We start from the raw sequence: 21,456 nt of genomic DNA, 5'->3' as shown, positions 1-21,456 counted from the left end.
AAATATATATGGTATTTTAATGTCAGCCTTCAAACAGAACTTGGAAAAGGCAGCACCAAAACAGGTTTAGGCATACCATGAACACAGGCAGCACAGGTGTCATGGTTCACCCATGTGGGCATACACAAGGATCGTGCTTACCAAAGTCAGCACTGTTACATGGGTGCAAATATCATATGAGAAGGAACAAGCTCTGTGTCTACTCCTCTGTCTTTTCCCCTCCCCTTTCTTTCTCACTGACAGTCTAAGCACAGACAGTCTAGCTATGGCAAAATCATGCACAGATTTTTTTACTGCATGTACAGTATCTATTTGCTCTCAGTTTTGTCTGTTTATAAGAGCAGTCAGATCACAATGGTATAGTTTGGCTGGTTGAATCATGGTCTTATTTATCTGCTTCTTTTGTGCACTTGGAAGCCTTTACAAGTTAACAGTGGATTTGTCACTTTATTTATCAAGCAGAAATAATAGGTGCTGAGTGCATCTTAGAAAATACTGTGTGCAAACTGTGCCTGAATCGAAAGAGATTTTGAATGAGGTATGTTCAGCTTTGCAGACTAAAGGCTTTCTCAGAGAGGCAGAGCTGTTTTAAACTCTGGGGTTGTCTTGGTGTCTCAGTCATCAATTTCAGACCATGAGGCACATGGTATAGGAGTGTATGCAGATGAATAAGAGGTAGGTAATGGTAAAGTATCATGAGCCTATCCAAAAGCTGATCATGCAGGTAGGGTGAGCAGCTTCTGTCAGCAACTGATATTACAGACAGCATCAAATCCTATGGAATAAGGTTTGCAAATCTACCTCTGATGAAAGCAAAACCAGATGAAAAGGTAGCAGACCAGCCTGCTAAATGCAGCGTGTGGGGCAGAGGTTTAAAAACACTGCATTGCCATAAGGATGTATAGAAGTGTCTAGGCCCCTGGAATGTAATTGGCAGAGCAAGGATACCAGCCTGGAGTGGAAATGCTCTACCAGTGTGAAGATCTGTTTCAGTTACACTGGGAAAAGCCATTTACTACCGTGTTACCTTGCTTTACCTTCTTTTTCACATTGCAGACCATGCCATCCGAGGGAGCAGACGCAGCCCTTAAATCTGTCGCAAGTCCCTCGATTGTGACAATTACACTTAAGTTTGCAATCCGACCCATAAAAACCAGGTTTGCATTCTGCAAGCACATATGTTTCCAGTTAGTGTAAAGGTACTAGAAAATGTCTTACATTAGTTTTCAATCTCATTCATCAGTTCTCCAGTAGGGTTTAGTTCCCTCAGTTGGGTTGAGTTTGAAACTGTATGTATTAGCACTAAATCATGCACAGAACATCCTGACAGCACACTAACGTCAAAAAAGTACAGCACGTTTGTATCCATGCCTGTCATTTGTAGACTAGATGCCAACGTGGAAGCTTCTCAAGCTCCACTGTTGTTTCTCTTGCACAGTAGCAGTGTCCAAAGGCTTCATCAGAGTTGTGTCACCATTGAACAAGATGGCACATATTCATAAGGGAAGATGTGCTTCATGTCCCCAGGAGTTTGCAGTCTAATTGAAGTGAACAAGGCTGATTATGCTCAGTATTGCTCAGCAATAGATATGTTTGGCACCAAATTGACTTGTAGAAATACAGCTGCACTGTGGCTGTCAGAGGATTTTAAATGTCTCAGTAGAACATCAGTTCATTTTGCAGAATAATTTGAATAGTTTTAAACTTTACTCTGTCCTTCTTCTGAGAACCTGACATGGTCCTCTAAGATGGGTAAACATTATTATCCCTCTTTTACAGAATGTAAAAAATCCCATCTTCTACTCTCCTCTGCTAGTTCCCTTCTGTATTTCTTATGTGCTGGACACTAAGGACTCATCACCATTCCTCATATTTTTTACTATACCTTTATCACATTCCAGTCCCATCCATCCTGTGGCACAAGAACAACCATATGGATCTGGCAGACAGAACATATAGTTTCTGCAGCCATAGTTTTCTTTACAGCTCTCTTCACATGTTTTGCCAAATGTATTGGCTCCACAAGCTATTGAAGGGAGAGAGGGAAAGAATAGCCCAACAGCATTAAGTCCACAAAAGAGCTAATGCTTCTAATGATACAGCTTTAGACAACAGAAAGTATGAATTAAAATTAAAAAAATAGCATTTTTGCCATTCAGATACCAGATACATCCACATTGATAACTACTTAAGCCACGGCTGCACTATTGGTTAAGTTCAGGCAGCAGCAACAAGCATAGCGTTCACCCACATGAGGATACATCAGAGAAGCACCCATTGCTTTGGATATGTGGGGACAGAGCTTCAGCAATAGAACCTCTTTACAAGCATTTTTAATATAAAATGGACAAACAGTGCCATGAAAACCAAATATTCTTCTTAGAGGTCAGTGCATACGAAACTGCCAAGCTCAGGGTTTTGCTTTTCTGATGTGATCAGTACTACATTAGAGTTGTTCAGATGTCGACTATTCCAATCAATTAGCTCTAGTATTTACAGCACTGCAATTCAGTCAAAATATTAGGATACGTATTTAGCACTGGACCCAAAAGTTGCTTGGAGAGATCAGAGCAATGTGATGCCTACTGTAATTATTCCAGAACCCAAACTAATTGTCACTGACACTGATGTGCATAGACATACCCTGTTGATATGCCCCTGCGGAGACATATCATCCTGTGAGCACATTAGCAGCTCATTCAGAAGTAGCCAGGGAATCTCTAACAAAGGGCTTCATTTCCCAGTGCCAGTGTATCCTTATAATCTCCTTTTCTACCATGCACTTAACAGTCCATCAGTTGCTTCAAGCGTACTGATTTCCAGGGAATCATAGAACAGCCCAGATTGGAAGGCATCTCAAAAGATCAGCTGGTCCATCCTCTCATGGGAAAGGGAGGCTAGAAGAGACCATCTAGTACACTGTACAAGTGCATATTGTTCAGGAAGAGTTGGAAACACTCATCTTCCCTGGCAATATAATCTCTACTAGGAGAAGAGGGGGGAAAGCTAAATCACAACTGCAAGAACAGCCTTACTAAGTCAAGGTTCATCTCACCTAAAGCTGTCCTGTCTCCAGCACCAGCTGTAAATGCTATAGCTATAAAGAGTAAAACCAGGCTGCCCCATCTGATGCTTCCCTCAATAATCTGCCAACTTCTGCCACTAATGAGCAATCTGTGAAAATAATATTTGCTTACCTTTCTCACATGTTTTTCCCATAAAACCTGGAGGACAGATGCATTCCCCAGTATCTTCATGACAAATGCCATTGTTTGTGCAGGAAGGGCAGTGGGAGCTACAGGAAGGGCCCCACTTCTGAGCTTCACATCCTTTTATGCAAAAATGTAATGACATATTTGTTGTCTTATTCAGTAACCAATCATGTAGTAAAATTCTTTTTAATTAAGACAAACAGTACAATACATAAAAATATGAACCATATGGACCTCCTAAAGCCCCAGCCAACTGACCTAATGTAAGGAATCACTTTTTTCATTGTGGAAGTGCCACTGTTTCTGGAGCAGAACGGCTGCATAGTATGCAGCGATACTACGTAACATCTTCAAAGCAGGAACTTAAAAAGTCTTCCATTTCTGATACTAGAGATAGATTTTTTAGTTTGGAAGAGTAAGTCTGGAAGTTGACAAAGTTGTTATATTTGTATTCTTGTAGTGGACTTGTATTCTTGTAGTGGGGATGAGACCTACCAAAGATCCAGCCTTCACCTGGAGCTGGCTGTACTGGTAGTAAGCCAGCAGGACCAAGCTTGGCATCACTGGCATTCTACTGGCATTTGGCAAGTCATGATTTTTTTCTGTAACAATGTTTTTCTTGAAAGTTCATTAGACCGGGTTCACATCTGTTGTATTTTTACTATCTTCACTGGGTCTTTACAAGAAAGATCAATCAGCTGGTGACCTGTTTCTGGAATAACTGGACTAAGAACAGTCAGTTGTTTTAATGCCTGTCATGATTTTCTTTCCCACTTCGTAATTTTAAAAGATACAACTACCATTAATCCTGCCAGTCGGAGTTTTGATACTGATTTCATAGAAGCAGAGCTCAAGCTCTAAACAAGAGTATATGACTTCATCAGGCAAATGCTTAATCTGCCCCCACAAGATGCAAAATTCTCTGGGCTGCTTTGGAAATCAGTAGGAGCTGGTATTTGATTTGTAGTAATGTTTCTTACATCACAGAAATGGACCTTGATGCCTTTCTCTAGTGTAAAGCTAGGACTGAGGAAAAAATAAACTGGGAAGTCCCTAGGCAGGGTTACTAGAAGTGGGTGATCCAGACTTGGATCAGCTTTTTCAGATTTCAGCAAGCACTTAATGTATCAGAGTGGTACTTGGAGATCTATCTCCTCCTTCTCCCAGAGTGAAATTCTTAGAAGTGGGTACTTCAAAACAAAGGCTTTGCTAAAAATCATCAGTCTGTGTCTATACTGCTAATGCAAAGAAGGGCAGGACACGTGTCTGAGCAGTGGCATGCAATCATCCATTTTCTTTATTGTTAGTGTGCTCCCTACCAGTCTCCCAGACTATGCCCCAAGAGTTTTCCCAATGGGTGGGATGGGCAAGCCAAAAGCCTATTTCAAGGCAGGGGACAGAATTTATGGGTAAAACTGCTGTAGCTTGGCACTAGAGCAGAGAATAGATCTTGGGCTGTTTCATTTAGTAAGGTGGCAATAGCTTCAAAATCCAAATTTGGGGCCTTATGTTGATTCATTTCCGACTCCTCCATCCAGTGGATGTTAGCAAGTAAAATACCTTTTACCACCAGAAATATTTTCTCCATAATATAAGATATTTGAACAGCTATTTATTTTTACATGTTAGTTTTATATTTCTATCCAAGTTAATAGAATATAAGCTTTTTTATCTCTGATGAAAATGGACATAGCAGCATGAGCTACAGGACATGCAGAATACTTAATGGAAAATATCCGCCTGCATCATAACCTGGTCCTGTCATCCACGGGGAGGTAGTTAGGAGCTGACTGAGGCTGGGGTAGTTTGTGAAAATACAATACTGCATGCTAAAGATGAGAAATGTTAGGATAAATGGCGTTTGGATACAGCCCACTATAGAGAACAGAGACATTTGAAAATGCCTATTTTGTGCTCAGACCCACATCTGATATTCATGGGAGACCCAATGCCACATTCTTCGTTCCTGCTTCCTTGGTGTGTGAAAAGCTGAGATGCTGAGAAAAGAGCTAGCTATTCTGGCAATAGCTAAGATGAATTGAACCTATATCTGATTTTTTTTCTCTCTCAGCTGCTTAAATCAGTATCAGCTTGTACAAAAGATCCTTGGAAAAAATTTCTTCTGACATAATCTGATGGCATCTTATGCCAAGAAAGATTTTGGCCCTTATTTGGGCACAGTGTAAGCTTCATTTCAGATTCATTACGACTTTAAACAATTAATCATAAGCACACATTAATGGAACTTACGTCTTACAATAAGCCTTGTATAAGCAGAAGTAAAGAGGTTTCCTCCTATATATCTGGCAGAGTAAACCCCTGCGTCCTGTGGCTGAACCTGAGGATAGGAGACTTCTAGCTCCCCTGGCACTTCATGCCTGGGCACAGAGTGGATGAAGGAACCTGGGGAAAGGAACACACAGATACAACAGACAAAGTCGTTCACCCTTTACAGACAGAAGTGAGTTTGCATTGGTTACTGAGGAAGGACAGCTGGGATGAGCTTAGCAGCAGAATCTATTAGTTGTGAATTCACTGACAACTATGCTAGTTTTTGATAATTGGAGAGGTGCAAGTAAAAAGGAAGCTAGATATTGAAGAAAGTTAGTAGATGAATGGGACAAAGTACTTAGAGTTCATCATTGCCTTACAGGAATGTTGCTAAGAGCCTAGTGGTTCAAAGGGTTCGTTTTGTTTCTTGGCCTTCCCTGAAGGGAGGGGTGACCATCTACAAGGAGTCTAGTGTGGCTGGAAGCAGTCAAATAGCAAATGCCAGCCAGGTCCTATTTAATCGGAGTTGCATAAAGATTTACTTAGCAGACAAAAGCAGGAAGAACACAGCACAGCTTTATCTTTTCTTCCCAGACTTAACATGTTTCTGCCTCTTTTATTTTTTAACCCAAGGGAGCATATCCATGTTATTCTAGGTTTGTTGTAGTTGGTCATACATGCTTGCTAAGTAAGGCAATATCATCTGGTCTTCTGCCATCCCTCTGGAGCACCAAGTAACAATATCAGAACCTTGATTGCTTCAAAGAGACGCTGCATCCAGTGAACTTCAGGACCCCTGGGAGTCCTTCCACTCCAGTCCATCAGACCAAGGCTGCTGCAGTCAGCTAATGGCAAGTCCAGCCAGCTACCACCAAAACATACATGCACATGCTCACACACACGGTACTGAAAACCCTAGAACTGTGCAGAAGTGTGCCTTTACAGGTACTGCATATGCACGCGGGACTCACATACACATGAACAACCCAGGCAGCCTGATCCTATTCTCACTTGCCAGCTAGTCAGTCTTGCTGGCCGTTCTCATACACTCACCCACCAAAAAATGGCTCTTAGCTGGCCTGGACCTACAGTCTCTCTCATAGCTGTCTCTCACACCTCTACTCACTGGTTAGCTGGGGTTGAAGGTCACTGGTGTCACACGTGCACACACACACATGCACACAAATGGCTCCTTGCCATAACTGGCCTGAGACACTTGGTCTCTCCGATTGCTGGCCCCAGACATATACAAGCCCCTTTGACCCCTGGCATGTGTTCCCAGTTACTAGGAGTCAAACCTTTTGTGCCTTCTAGTCTGGCCTGAAGGCTGCTAGCAGGTTATATGTATGCATACCAGGTAGGGAGCACACTTAATAATCTGAATAATTATGAATAGAATTTAACAAGATCAGACCAACCGTAGTGCAGAGCTTGGCCAGACCAGCATACCGGCCTGCTGCTTGCACACGTGCAAGTGGCAGCTTTTACCCGCCTCCAGACCCATTTTCCCATGCTTGTTCCTTTCCTATTCGCTTTGAGCCCTCCTTTTCTCCTGTTTGGCTCTTTCTCTAAATATCGCATTATTTCATACACATCCCCTTCAATCATGTCATAATAAGTTTGTTCTTTCCCCCGAGACCCATGATAATCCTGCTTCTTACACCTACAAAGCTCTGGCTGAAGCTGCTCAGAGCTTCGTGTTGTTCCTTCAGGCTGGAGAGCTCTGCCTTTTGGTATTTTCACTGTCATCTGCTACTCCTTAGGGCTTCTCTGTCTGTTGATTTGTTACTTCTCTTGTTTCTTGTCTTAATCTTTTATGGTGAATGACCATTAACCAGATGATGCTCCCACAAATCAAGTGCCCTTACCTTCTATATGCCCGTACAGTTACACTGATAATGAAACAACCTTTTTTTCACTATGCTGAAATAATTTAGAAGGCTAACTGTGTCAGGGAGGACCTTTACTGTCTGCGATCATACATACTATCATAATATCAATTTGACTGTAGTCAAATTGCACGCAGCCTAAAAACGTAAAAACTTTGCTAAGGATCATAATCAAAACAGCAAAAAGATCTTGGGTTGATTTAGTCGGTGACAACACAAAACAGTTCTTCAAGAAAAGAGGGCCTAAGAAAAAGAGCAGAATGAAAGGGATTAGTTCTGAAACTGCGGGGCTTTTTTTGCATCTCTTTTGGGTTACAAGCTGCAAACAAACTTTGGCAGCAAAGTATTAAGAAAGTTTTATGCTCACAGTCTCTTAGCAAGGTTCAGTTTTTGGGCATGTTTTCAAAGATGGCACAAGTTATGCCAATGTCTTAAAGCAATCTTGTTTAGCAGAACAGTTGCATTCCCTAGACAGCCTTTGTGAGGGTCTGCAAGGGCAAAGCTGTACTTTAAATGACCAAAGTGAAAGACTGCAACAGTTAAGTATAACAGGACAAGTATTTTCTCTTTTTTGGCAGCTCCCATATCAGGAATCCTCAGGGATGCTATTTCAGCTGCAATCTCAGGTGGAGAACTTGACCTACTGTCCAGAGTCATGGTTAATTTGAGGCTTTTTGCCAATTTTCCAGTTGGAATCCCAGCTATGGCAGCACCACGATGTAAGCACTCCTGCTCCAACATAATAGTTGGGTCTTGTACGGGAAACCGCTGACAGGAGATCACAAAATTCCCCTGGGGATCCCCAAAGGACAAGTGATGGCAAACTTTCTCCACTGTGCACTGCCATAGCTGAATCTCTGAAGAGCGAAGAAACAGATCTTTAAGAAACCTTGCTTTGCATATTCCTTTTTAAATTATACCTTTTGGTTATTTTTCTCTTCCAGCCTGTAGAGAAGTGTTCCAAGTATTCAGTAACTGGGGCTGAGGCCGACCCACTGTGTTCTTTTGCAGTGTGCTGACACTTCCTTGCCTCATCCCACTCTATTTGCTCCCTATTTCCCGGTAGCTCATGGTAAGCTAGACTATCAGTAGACAAAGATGGACAGGTACATTACATGTACTTTCCACAACTATAATTTCTTGTGCTCTAACATTCTGATTGAGTATGAAAGCACTGTGACTTTAGTGACCAATATTTTCCTGCCTTTCTACAAGAGGTAGATAGCAAACTGCCCGCATTTCCAAGTGTCAAGCAGTAGCAACATACAGCTGAACAGTGAGTTATGTGTGATTTAGGCCCCATGTTAGATAGAAAGTTGGTGTCATAAATTTTACAAACTGATAGCTTCTGTAGTTGAATGAAATAAGGATTCGATTTTCTTAGCCTGAAGAGCATCATAGAAGCTAAATGGCCTCTAAAAGCCTTTTGAAGAAGGAAAGGTATGCACTTGAAAAGCAGTAGAAATGCAAGGAAAGATTCTGTAACTAGGCCCTTGCAGTGGCACAGAGAAAAAAAAAAAAACAAATAATAAAAAAATAAATATTAAAATTAAAAGCAGCGAGGCAAACTTATGAGGGGATATGGAGGGAAATCAAAAAGAAAATGAGAAACAAAGCAAAAGTATAAACAGAAGATCTGGCGTTCTGGTGGAATAGAAACAGGTCAGGTCAATATATTGGATATGGCAAATGGCTCCTTTAAGGAACATTAAATGCATGAGGAATTATGTCTGCTCCAGTTGCACAGCATGGGTTTCATCGTGGGTTTCATCAGCAATGACTTTCAAACAGTTACATGGCACTTGGCTAAGACAATGATAGCAGGAAGAGGGAAAGGTTAATTACCATTTTTGTAGATCACTGCGTCTTCTTCTTTTGCTGCCATTCTGATGAAGGAAATATTCACATGCTCTCCCTTATTTGCTGTAACAGTTAATGCCACTGGGTGGAAGGAGGCTGAAAACAGAACAGGACAGAAGTATGGGATAAATAGCAGCAGTTATTGTCTCTATCTGGTCTCTGGGCTGAAAGCTGAGAACAGACCCTGGCTCATATTTTGACATTTAAAATTATTTAGAGCACACACTGACTCTTTATCACCAGTAACCTCAGCTCTATCTTTTGGCAAAGACAGAGGACTCACCTATACCCTGAAAAAACAGACTTCTACTAGAACTTGGGGCATGGAATTTAAAAAAAAAAAAATTGATTTTGGCTGACTATCTGGAAACACTTCCTAACTAGGAGCTCCAACTGTCTGTAAAACACTTTCCCAAGTTTCCTCATCCTTTGAGACATTTTTAAAACAGACTGGATAAAGTACTGGAAAATGTATTGTAGAGAACAAGCTGACATTGGCAGACAAATGCCCTGAGTGACTCAGTTCTTTTCTGTTTAAGGTTTATGATGCAGAACAGTCAAGATAGTTCCAGGTACCACAGTCATGCAGGGTCTGGGGGAGATGCGGTAAGATAGAGTAGGTATGTGCTTGGGGTAGTTCATCATGCTCTCTGTAAATACTGAGAGTGCTGGTTTGCACTAAGAGCAGAAGAAAAAAACATATTCACAGCCAGTGATACTTTTACCAAAATATTCTCATCTGAAAATGTGGCTTAATTAAAATAAAAATTCTATGTGAGGAAGTGTCTAGATTGGTGATATTTTTCAATTTTGCCAGTTGGGAAATCGAAATTAATTTTTCTGCTTGAACAGCAAAGTACTTTTATACATTTGTTTATAGTTCTTGGTTTAAGAAAAAGAAGAAAGTAGTAGATAGAGGGATTTTCACAATTTTTTTGCCTTTTCTAGTGCCCATTTTTGCCCATTGCTAGTGGAAAAAAAGATCAGAAGATAATTGGGAAAAGCACATAAAAAATCTCATGAGGTAGTACTTTTTGAAACCGGTGAAATTATAATTTTAATTGCAACATTACTTTGAAACAAATTAGAAGTTCAGGATGCTTCCTTTCATTTAGATGCAAAATTACAAGGGAAAGCCATGAGGTTTACTGAAGACCAAAATTCAGGTTTTCTGACCATTTTTAGGTCCGATTTTTTATTACATACTGTCATTGTTATGTCACATGGCAAAAAAATTTACAGAAACTCTTCTAAAATTAGGCTAAGTTAATTTCCAAACTCATTCAGCACTTTATCTGATTGACAATGTTACACCTTTCTACGCTCCCTTTTAGAGCAACCAGGGGAGTGAGGCACTGATTTTCACCATCCCCTTTTCTCTTTCTGTTTTTGTGGCTGTTCAGCCTTAAGAGTTCCTCCTATGCAAGTTCTTCTTGGGTAAGTCCGTCCTGCATCTTTTTGCTGTTCAGCCCCTGGGAGCCCAGTTCTGCTGCCACCAGCCTCCCCAGCAAGGTGAGTGGGACCTTTCTGAAAGAAGGACCCACCTGTGCCTCAGCTGGAAGGCATCCTTGAAGAGCCATTTGTGCTCCTAGTCAGCTCTGCATTTGCACAGGTTCCATTTCTATTAAAGCCACATTTATTTCACAGGGAATATTTTAAGGAACACATACACGTTAGTACTAACTGTTAGACAACTTATTCATAAAAAAATGCCATTTATCTATAGCCATGCCTCTTTTTTCATTTCATTTTTAGAAAACTGTCAAAGTGTTCTCTGGTTCATACCGATGGTTGCAGAAAACAAATTTGGAGTGTGTGGCTGAAAAGTGGTGGCAAAGAAATGCACAGAGATAGGATCAGAAAGCAGAGAAACAATGATAAACTAACTTTCTGTTATATTGTATGTGCAGTAAAGTGGTAAAAAATGTGCAGGTAGGTGCTACATCAAAGTTTGTATGAGGCTGAAACTGCATTAGTACCTGCATTACATTAGGGTAAAAAGGGGCAGTATTCTTGCAATATTTGAGGAAAGTACATTTTAATACTTCCATTTCAGAATGGCATTTTAATTAAAAATCAAAATGTTTGTATTATGTTATGTGATGAAAAATTAAAGAGAGAAAATTTGAGTAAAAATGAAGACATTTCTATCTATCCATGCCAACCTCTCTCCCAGAATTTTATTTCCTTGAGAATTTTGACATTTTAATGTTTTATTTCAGATCGGAACTAAGACAGCTGTTGAAAACTCAAACTTCTTTGCAGAATGGAATTTTCATCCCCTGTGCAGGTCTAGTGTTTATGCTCTGAGCCTCTGCCACGTGTTTTCATTCCTTTGTAAATGCTATCCAAATGATTTCAGAAGGACCCTTCCTCTGTGATACTAAGCACACACACGGGAATCTATTGAGCATTTGCCATGTTACCTAGGCACTGGTATCTGAACCTGCATCTTAGAGAAACAGAGAATTCTAATGTAGGATAATGAAATAAGATCTCATTAGAAACTGGCAAACAAAAACCGAAAGCAGTCCCAACTTACTGTCAGCTCCTGAGTTAGAAGTTATTTATGAATAACAAATGCATGGTGAAAATGACTGTCTATTTAGAAAAGAAAATTCAACAGCTTTCCCAAAAATGAATTGCTAGTTACAAATGATCCTAAGTGTTTTAGTTCCAGTGGGTTTTGGAACAAATTTAGTGAGGCATTACTAATTGTTTTAACAAGATTTTAAACTTTTGTATTCCCATTTTCTTTTTGTTATATGTTTTTTAGCTTAACCACAAGACTTTTTCTTCAGACTATTGTTGCAATGGAAAGGAACCCAAACTCCCTGGTGGCCTCAGTTCCAACGTATTTTTAGCTTGTGACTTGTATTTCATGATTTCACATCTTGAGTGTGCCAATTCCTTATAGAGACATAATGAAGTGAGTTGCAGGGCAAGTGCCATAATGGTCTGTTGCTAGCATTTCCATTATTGTCCCTTTGCCTCCTCTAGAGAGTTTCTGGGGGGGGACTCAGTCATATATATGAAAAAACACATTTATTGTGAGGAGAAATTGCATAAATTATATTTGACTAGATGCAGAACAGGCTATATAGTGTTCTATTCTAGACATATGTGTTGTATACACTATAAGCATTGCTCCCCAGATATATATATATAAAAAGCATAATCTGTTCCCTCTCATTGCATGTATGAATATTACATGTGTAACCATAATGATAAAATATAAAGAATTCAGGAGAATGGACTTGTTACTTTCAGAATGGCACATGTGTAGAGGAAAATGTACCTGTTCTCCTCCCATACAGCAAAAATCACCACTGTACCTGTGTATCTGATAATGGGTACATAATCGGGCAGATGACAGTTCCCGCTAAAAGTCAGTGGGCTACCCAAATGATTAATGGTGAGGGAGTGTTTCAGCAGCTTCTTGCCCTGAGGCTGCAAAACAGTGGCTGAGTTTTCGGAACTGCTGTTCCTTCCCATGCCTTCTGTGTGGGAGACTGCACACTTCAACTCTTGCTCAATTTTTGGTGTTGAAAAACACACTCTGCCTTTAAAAATTATTCAGACAACAACAGTAAAGGGGAAAAAGGCCTTCTTTCCAGCTACAGATGCTTTGCCAAACCTCACAGTCCTTCACTGACCTCTTCTTCCTCTTTCTGTGCACTTTAATAGCTTTGAGAATTTCTGTCGCGCCTCTTTCTCACCCATCTAGCCTGATTAGATTATATGCATTCACCAACAAGTTGCTAGCTCAAATTTTGGCAGTGACAGCTGTTGCAGAGAAAATCGGAGAAATGGATTCAAACCCAGAAATGATTCAAAGAAACCTACCTACTGCTGGTGTGAATGTTGTGGTTTTCTGGTTAGAAAAACTTCTGTCACTTAGGAACCTCTGGAAGTTTGATTACTTTAAATTCTCTGCTCTTAGGTCCACAGATATCAAATGCAAAAAACTGATTGATTCAGAAGACACTCTTCCACCTACAGAGGTTGTTCTACAGGACAGCCTGAGGTGTGCTCAGCTTACTGGCATTCTGCCACAGGCAGGGTTACATTGACTTTCCATGGACTATTATCTTATCTCCTCCTCCTCTTCCTCAGTGCAGCCTCCTTTGAAACAATGGAGTTCTCAGCCTGCACCTGCAGAGCTTTCTCGGTGACCAGTCCAACCCTTCAAAGACCACATTTGGTCAGAGAAAACATAAGCCAAAAAAAATGCACTTGTCCTGCTCCTAACGTTCCCGTACTAAAAGAAATAAATGAACACTAGCTGTAGCTCAGACAAATGAAAAACCTCTTTTTCTAAATTTGCTGTATAATTTCAGTATATACTCAACAATGATAATTCCTCTTACTAAAACTTATAAAGAAAGATTAAAAGTGTCAAGTCTACTCACAGACCAGCTGTCATGGCACAAAACATCAGCAACACAGTGAAGTCTACTGAAAATCAGCTGAAGGTTTGAAAACCTGCTTTACTGCAGAAAATTAGCCAAAATTTCTTACATGTTTCTTTAGTTTATGGTGATCTCTTTGCTTTGGAACTTGTCCCAGAAGTCTAATCAGGTCCAGAGACAAGCAAAATTTTGCGTGTAAGAAAATGTATTGTAATGGCCAGAGTGCTGGGCCTTGGAAATCCCACCTTCTCATCCCACCATCTCCCTGCCATTTTTGCTTTTTCTACTGTGCATAACCTTAAAACCAAAACCAAGTCAATAGGGGAATCCATAGTGGATTTTTGTGAATAACCTTCTTTGATTTTGGGAAACTTCTCTGGAGTTTCTTTCCAGTGTTGAGCTGGACTGGGGTTTATTTCATACTGATCAGACTGCAGATCCAATGTTGCTGATCTGTAGTTTTACTGAACCTTAGGCAAGGCAGTTGTTTTCTAGGCTCCAGATGCCCATTTATTAAAAAAAAAAGGACAGCAATGTTTAGATATCTGCATTTCAGACCTGTCGAGACTTTAAAACGGAAGCATGTTTAGAAATGAAGGGTCTGGGACGTGAACAACCCAGTGCAGGAGTTACCATATGTAGTTACTGCTGTTCCATGGAGTAAGTGAGGCCAGTACTTACCTCATTTGCCACCTGACTTTGTGTCCGTGGCAGGAGCCAGATACAGGCAGAATACCTACAGATGTCTGACTAACTTCCACGAGGAAATGACTAGCGGCTAGTATTGAACAGTTGTCTCTGCACTTTAGAAAAAAAAAAACAACCATGGGCTTGAGCCAAGTCTATTTTTGTTGACTCCAGACTGCCTTGCCTGCTCTGGAGCCACCTTTGTGCCCACTTGAGTCAACCAGGGAAAACTGCCCATACTGCAAGCAGTGACATGAAAAATTCAGATCTGACCACCGTACAGTACCTCGCAGCGGCATCTTCATGGTGTGTATCCTTGTCACCTCATCCTTGAGTTTCCCTTCACAGTAATATGCTCCAATAGTTTCACTGGCCTGTTCCCTCTTCCACACCACTGTTTTGGCTGTTGCTCTCTTTGAATCTTCATTAACTTCCAGTGGTTCCCGGTGCTGGTTTGTCACATCCTCCTGGTCTCGGTCTATTGTGATAGACTCACGGGAACGCCATTTGGAAGTGATACAGATGAGCGATGTCTCGGAGTTGCCCACCAGAGGGAATGAATTGATCAGTATGAGGTCCAGTGCCGCTTCCACTTTACCTAAGGAAAAAAGCAGCAAGTGAAAAAATTTTATGGCAGAGTTTTGAGTACATGGCCGATCAAATCACCAGATAAGCTGTTTCACCCAGTACTCAGGGTTTCTCTGGCTGGTGTCTTGCACAGCTTTTGTGCAGAATAGGAAGAACATAGGTTATCTAATGTGCTACACTGACTCTAGGATTTACTTTTTATGTCATGAGCAGATGGAGTTTGTTCTTCTTGGAGGAGGAAATAAGCCTCACAAACTTGTGGAATTTCTTTTAAGAGCTGTTGCAGAAGCCCAAGGAAAGCCATGGGGTGCAGAAGCAGGAAGATCCTTGGATAGTTAGACAGGTACATAAATGCCTCAGGTATGGTGCTTTGCTGGTAACAGGGTCGGCAGATCATAAGGCTGTCAGTGTAATGGTTTCTTTTATGTCCTTTTCATGGATTTAATGCGTATGAATTGCTGTAAAGCAGCTATGTCTTTCAGTCATAGGAACTGGTAGTACTTTGAACACTTGGCCTATTTCTTTTTTCAGCTGTTTTATGAATTTGGATTAATGATTTCATAATCATTCGCATATTAACCATTCGAAGACCTAACAGACAGCAGCAAGAACCAAGGCACAAATAACTTTCTGAAAAACAAAGAGCAAGTTGGTGGCACTAGTAAAGCCATTTCATATGAGGTTGGGTTTAAATCAGTCAAAATGGCTGCCTTTGATCAATACAACTGCCAGAAATACATGAAGATGGAAGTTCTTGGAAAATGATAGATGCAAGCCTAATCAAAACACTTTGGCAGAGTGCAACAGATTTAGTTGCTCAAATGCACATACCAGGAGGGAAATAGAGCTCTTCTATAATCAACAATTTGCAAATAGCAGGCGTTTCCCTTTACTTTTGAAATTCAGGGTAAGGAGAAGGGAAACAGTAACATTTTTTCCAGCTGAAACAGGAAGAATAATTGATTTCTTTTATTCATCACGTCTATTTTCCTGCTCTGGATACAAGTATATTTTGTAGTTACACAGAGACACCCAATATTTAGTGCCACTCAGCGTCCAAGTGTTTCTCTGATTGGAAGGAAGGGGTATAGTCTTAGATAAGGGAGGTCAAGAGGTCTTAGTGCTGACTGCAGTCTTTGCGTGTGTCTCTCCAGTGCTCGGGGCCAAGGGAGGAGGTCCTCCCCTGCTTTCAGTGCCAGCAACCACTCTGGGGACTGAAGTATCTTGACAGCACACTGACACTCACCACACCCAGCCAGTGGCTGTCCCAGTCGCCTCCCTTTAATGTGCCAGCCCAGATAACTTGCAGTTAAAAAACGGAGAAACGAAACCTTCTGGAAAGGATGCGACGGCCGCTAAAGTAAATATTGCAGAAGGGTGCGGGTCAGCAAAGTCAATTCATCCTCCTGCATGTTACAAAAATAAATCCTTTGAACAAAGTTAAAGGAAGTATGTGACAGAAATGAGGCCAGACCTGTGCATTCACTGCAGAGGCCACTTATCTCAACATTTTCACTTTTATATGAGGAACGTTTGTGCTCTTACTATGGGTCTGATGCACCAGCTGGAGGCAGGCATAATTCAACAGTCACCAGCACTGAAAGCAGAGGGCTTCAGTTTATATCAGCAAGGACCACATGCCAAGTAGAGATATTCTTAACATTGTGAATTGCACGATCCTGATTTCTGCAAACTTTTGTGCAACTCAGAATCAAATCTGGATCCAAACTCCATGATTTGACATGATTACCCATGCCGATGTCAGGCAGGGTGCTGCAGATGAGAAGTGAAATATTTTGACATTTCTGCCTAGCATCCACAGTGCACAGAGCTGTGACTGTCTTTCCAATACAGAGGTTTGGGCCCAAGTTGCTGGGGCCCTTCGGAGGATGGCTGCTTGTCCAGGACTCCAGTTCCATTTCTCTAGCATTTCTCTGTTCCTCTGATTTCCAATACAGCTTGAAAGGAGAAAATAACACCTCTTTCCCCCCCTGCATCTCGACCTTTTAATATGCTGAGAAAAAGTAGTAGGAGAAGCCCGAGTTTTAAGGACTAGCTTTCATATGGCCTTTGATCCCTAGGCAAGACATGGAAAAGCAGTATCATATCAGATTCAAGGCATTTGCTGCGTACTTTTCTGTTATATTGCAGTAGTACAAATCATATAATCAAGCTATAAAGCAACCATAGCTCAGGCATATTGCTTATTGACACTTGTGATTATACCAGATGAATCAAAATCTAGCCACTGGTGCATGGATAGTGTTCTGATTGATTGTCTAAAGATAGTTGGTTTTTGGTCATACTAGACACTGCAGAGTAACCCAGACACCTGCGTAAGGCAGAGAGAGCATGGATGGAGTTTCACGTCTTCCTGGAGAGACACTAGAAGGCCTTTCTGTGTCTAAAAGGGAGTAATATCTATAAGTATGGAATAATATGCCAAGCATGATTTGGCAGCTAAGGTTTCACAGCTGGAATATATTGCAAGCAAAAATTAAAATACAGCCAAGTGAAATTTTTGCACTAAGACAAGCTATGCTTTAGGTGCTGCTTTTTTTTTTTTTTAAAAAGCACCCTAGCAGCACATAGACTCAAGGGCAACTCACTCATTCAACTCAGAATCTAGCAGGACTGGCATTTTAAAGTCAGCCTAGGGTCTCTGATGTGATAGGAAGGTTTTCTTTGACTCCACTGGGAGCTGCTGCTCTCAGCATTGTGGAAAAAAAAAACAACCCAGAAAAGTGTAAAATGAATATATGCTTTATGCTTAGGGATTCCTATTGCTTTTCTTCTGGTAATGCAACTTAAACAAACTCAACTGTCCTTGCTAAAAAGGAATTTACCTACTCTGGCAAAACTTAGGCAAATCCTACCCTTGGTGTTAATGAAGACTTTGAGTATGTAAGGACCAAATAAGGTCATCAGGATTTATCTCTTTGAGAAAAGTACAACAAATTCAGACAGGAAACAGCCTGTCTCTGTGTCAGTGACAATCCTCTGTGCTTCCTTGAAAAAGTCCTTTGGCTCCTGCCCTGGTCCTTAAGAACTGACCTTATCAGGAAGGCAATTTGCTGTGTGTGCAAATAGGTTTTGAGAAAAGAGAGAACTTGCAGAAGGCTAATGCTGGCAACAGGAGATACCATGCAGAGGGCATTCATTGCCTGGTTTTCATGAGACACGCTTGCTGTGGTGCAGGGCTTCGAGCCCTTCCAGCACAGAGAAATTGGCATCCACTAAAGCAGTACCTTTAAATAATAGCACACCCACTATAACCCAGATGGCAAAATAACTGCAGGGAGACCTTCGCAGTTCCTCTTGGCCCACTCGTAGCTACAGGGTTGTGCTCTCTCTTGCTAGGTGATGCCTGGCTTTGTCTTTCACAGCTTCTCTAGTACATATTCACCTGGGGAAATTGTGCTGATCAAGGTGTGTATCATGCTGTCTCTGCAGCCCTTTGTGTTCTCATTCCCTACCAAATTGCCATTCATACAGGCACAGAGCCATCATGCTTTCTGTGCCATGCTGCACCAGCAAAACTCAGCCAGGACCAGCTGCAAGAAACAGCTCTCAGAAATTCCCTGGAACACATCCCAGACACAGGTCCGGTCAAAGAGCAAGAAAGTCTCCGATAAAGGTTAAAACATCACTTCCCTGGATCGGACTTGCTGCTAGATGCTAGTTCAGGGATAAAACAATGAGGCAATCATGAGCTGAGATAGTTTAATGCCATAGATGAGTACACAAAACAAATCTTACGAGAACAGGAAAGTGTTACAATTTGTCCTTTTGTCTCAGAAAGTACTTGCCCAAATACTTCCAGATTTGCCCTGGTAACCCTTGTCTGGTCCCCAGGAAAACATGGAAATATTCAAGACAATTTCTACCTAACCTGAGGCCTTTCCAAAGTTGCCTGTTAACTGCAAAAGCATTCAATACTGTGGAGTGGCTAACACTTCTCTACCATAGCAAGCAGCCAGAGTGGTCAGCTCCATCAAGGGAAAGGAAAACCATACCCCACAGCCCCCCAAACACATGTTTAATCACTGGTCTGTATTTGCGAGGTGTATTGAGCATGCAAAGTTCTGAGGAAATGTTTTAACTATTAATTAATACTGAGCAGAAGTAGAAGGGAAGAAATTGTTTAGATGTTAAAAATCTACTGATATTTTCCTTATATTTGTAGATTATATTATATTATAATATTATTAGATTATATTATAGACCTTTACTATTAATTGCTGGAAGTGACTATAAGGTAGAAGCTCTTCCCTTGGCATTTGGAGCATAACAGAGGAAAAAGAAGAGCTGTGGTAAGAGGTAAGTGGAATGGAAATATTAATACTTTTAAAGTACTAATTATTTAAGAGAAGAGAGGAAGGCAGAAAATTCCAGTAAATTCCACCCCTTTTTTCATCAGGTGAAGCAAGGGAAGTAAACAATGGTGTAATTTGAAACGCTTAGGCGGTTCTCACTTTTTTAACTGTCATTGCTTGGAACACAGATTACTTCTGCTATTAACTATCTGGGAATATGAATATAAAACATGTAAATACTATACTAGCAGGGAAAAAAATAGAACCTGTGCTTGGTTTAGGTTTGGCATTATGCTGGAAGTAAAACAGTCGGTTGCAAGTGACACTTACTGAAGGATGTAAAAATCATTTTGAGACTGATGGAAACATATGTCCCAGACTGTCAAGTCATCAACCCCTCCTCCTTCAAGTCTCTTAAAAAACAACACCAAGCACTCCCTCTGCTTGAAAGAATGAAGTTTTGACTTAGAACAAACCTAACTTGCTAAATAACCTGCACCTCAGGATTTCTCATTGTGTTTTGTTTTGTAGGTACAAGTTCAGCTGTACCCTCCTCAATTGTATTTTTCTGTAGAAAATCACACACCAGATTAAATGAATTTATCTAATCTATTTAGGAATATAAATGGAACCATGAACAATTTTGCTGCAATACTATAGCATTTAATTAATTCTTAGTGAAGTACTGAATAAATTACTTTTTTTTTTTAATTAACTAATTAACCAGTTTGGAAGATAATCAGGATGGAAATAATGCAAGTGAATTATGAAGAAGGTAACAAAGTAGACACCCAATCCCCATGTCTCCTTTCCCTTAAAAAAAAAATAAAAATATAGAGTACTCCTTACTTAATATTAAAGCTCATCAGAAACTAACCCAAACATCAGCTGTTTGGGGATATCTTTCATATGGAGAGTGGAACATATACCACACCAGAATTGGACAACCTTTACTTCCTCTTTTTATGTGCACTCAACATTTGTTAAACTTGGTTGTTTTTTGTTCATTCTCTAAAAAAAATGAATAACTGGGAGGGGGGAGGAGGGGGGAGGTGGGCTTTGAAACCACATACTGATTTTATGGACTCAGTAGTCTCTTGGTGTCCCAGAAACTTCATCTGGGATGCAAAGTTAGCAGCAGCTCAGGTCACCTCTCCCAGTGAGTCAAGTTCTCCCCTGACACCTTAGTCCTCCACAGAAAAGCAAGGCTGAAATTATCCAAACTGATTAAGATTTTCTGCCACCCAGCAGCAGCAGCAGCAGCAGGGTGCAAAAAGAGAGATACAGAAATGCAGCTGAAAAACAGCTCATAAATGAGCAAAAAAGTCCAGTTTTCCAATAAAACCTTTCTTGTTGTCCATGGAAGGAATCTTACTGCTTCTATCTTACGTGATGCTACTGGGCAGCTGTGGGATGGCTCACAGCTCAGAGAATACCGAGACCTCTTTCCTTGGGAAATAGGGCATTATTTCTATATAGGGCTTTATTTGTATTATGAAACTAGTAAGAAACAAAAAATTAGTGACAGAACATCACTTTACTACTCAGTAGTAGTAGTGGGAAGATGAGAGCACAAGCATGAAAGATAAAATACTCTGTCAAAGCTACTAGGCCTAACGGTTTCTTACGGGCCCTTGGGTACATCTGGAGCACCTGAAGGAAATGCAACTGAGAATGCAACTGCCTTCTTGTAAAATAAAGTGAAATTGTTTTATCTACATTTCAGTTGTTGTACAACCCATCAAAGCAATCTTTTAAGATGAAAAAGCTAGAAAAGAAGCACTGGTGCAGCTTGGTTGGGGGTTTCCCAGTGAGGGTGCCTAAATGTGTGTGTGTAAGTAACCAAAATGTAGAAAGATGCTTTCTCATGACTTATCCTTGGGCCTGGCTGACCATAAGCAAGTAAAGCAGAAAGCAACATGTCAGCAGAAATTGCTTCTTGAACAACCAGCTGACAATGTGCTAGGTAATGCTGAAAAAGGATGAGGAATGTGGCAAAGCTCGAGTAGGACAGGCTTGTAGTTCAGCTACATCTGGCTGACTTTGCAGCTAGCCAAATACGGGTACTACTGTCAAGAAAGCACTTGCAAGCAAGAACAAGCACGCCCATAAGAGGGGTGGTCCTTCTAAGTTGCATTATGGAGCTACTATGTATATTGCATATGTATACTGTATGTTGTCTGTGCACATGTGCCAAGCTGAAGTATGCAGAATAACATAG

The 21,456-nt window shown here is 40.8% G+C and overlaps 1 protein-coding gene across 1 annotated transcript in view; it reads right to left on the bottom strand.

Annotated features, from left to right (window-relative positions):
• TEK (TEK receptor tyrosine kinase) overlaps positions 1–21,456 on the bottom strand; it is a 43,162-nt gene that overhangs the window by 16,076 nt on the left and 5,630 nt on the right. Inside the window, 7 exon segments of the mRNA XM_009635235.2 lie at positions 699–737; positions 1,028–1,166; positions 1,886–2,026; positions 3,198–3,329; positions 5,463–5,615; positions 9,218–9,328; positions 14,618–14,929. Of these exon segments, the coding sequence (XP_009633530.2) occupies positions 699–737; positions 1,028–1,166; positions 1,886–2,026; positions 3,198–3,329; positions 5,463–5,615; positions 9,218–9,328; positions 14,618–14,929 (1,027 nt within the window).

Source organism: Egretta garzetta, unplaced genomic scaffold, assembly GCF_000687185.1.
Source record: "Egretta garzetta isolate BGI_Z169 unplaced genomic scaffold, ASM68718v1 scaffold22, whole genome shotgun sequence".
In the NCBI taxonomy this organism is placed as follows: domain Eukaryota; kingdom Metazoa; phylum Chordata; class Aves; order Pelecaniformes; family Ardeidae; genus Egretta; species Egretta garzetta.
This window is presented reverse-complemented; position numbering and strand designations above follow the sequence as displayed.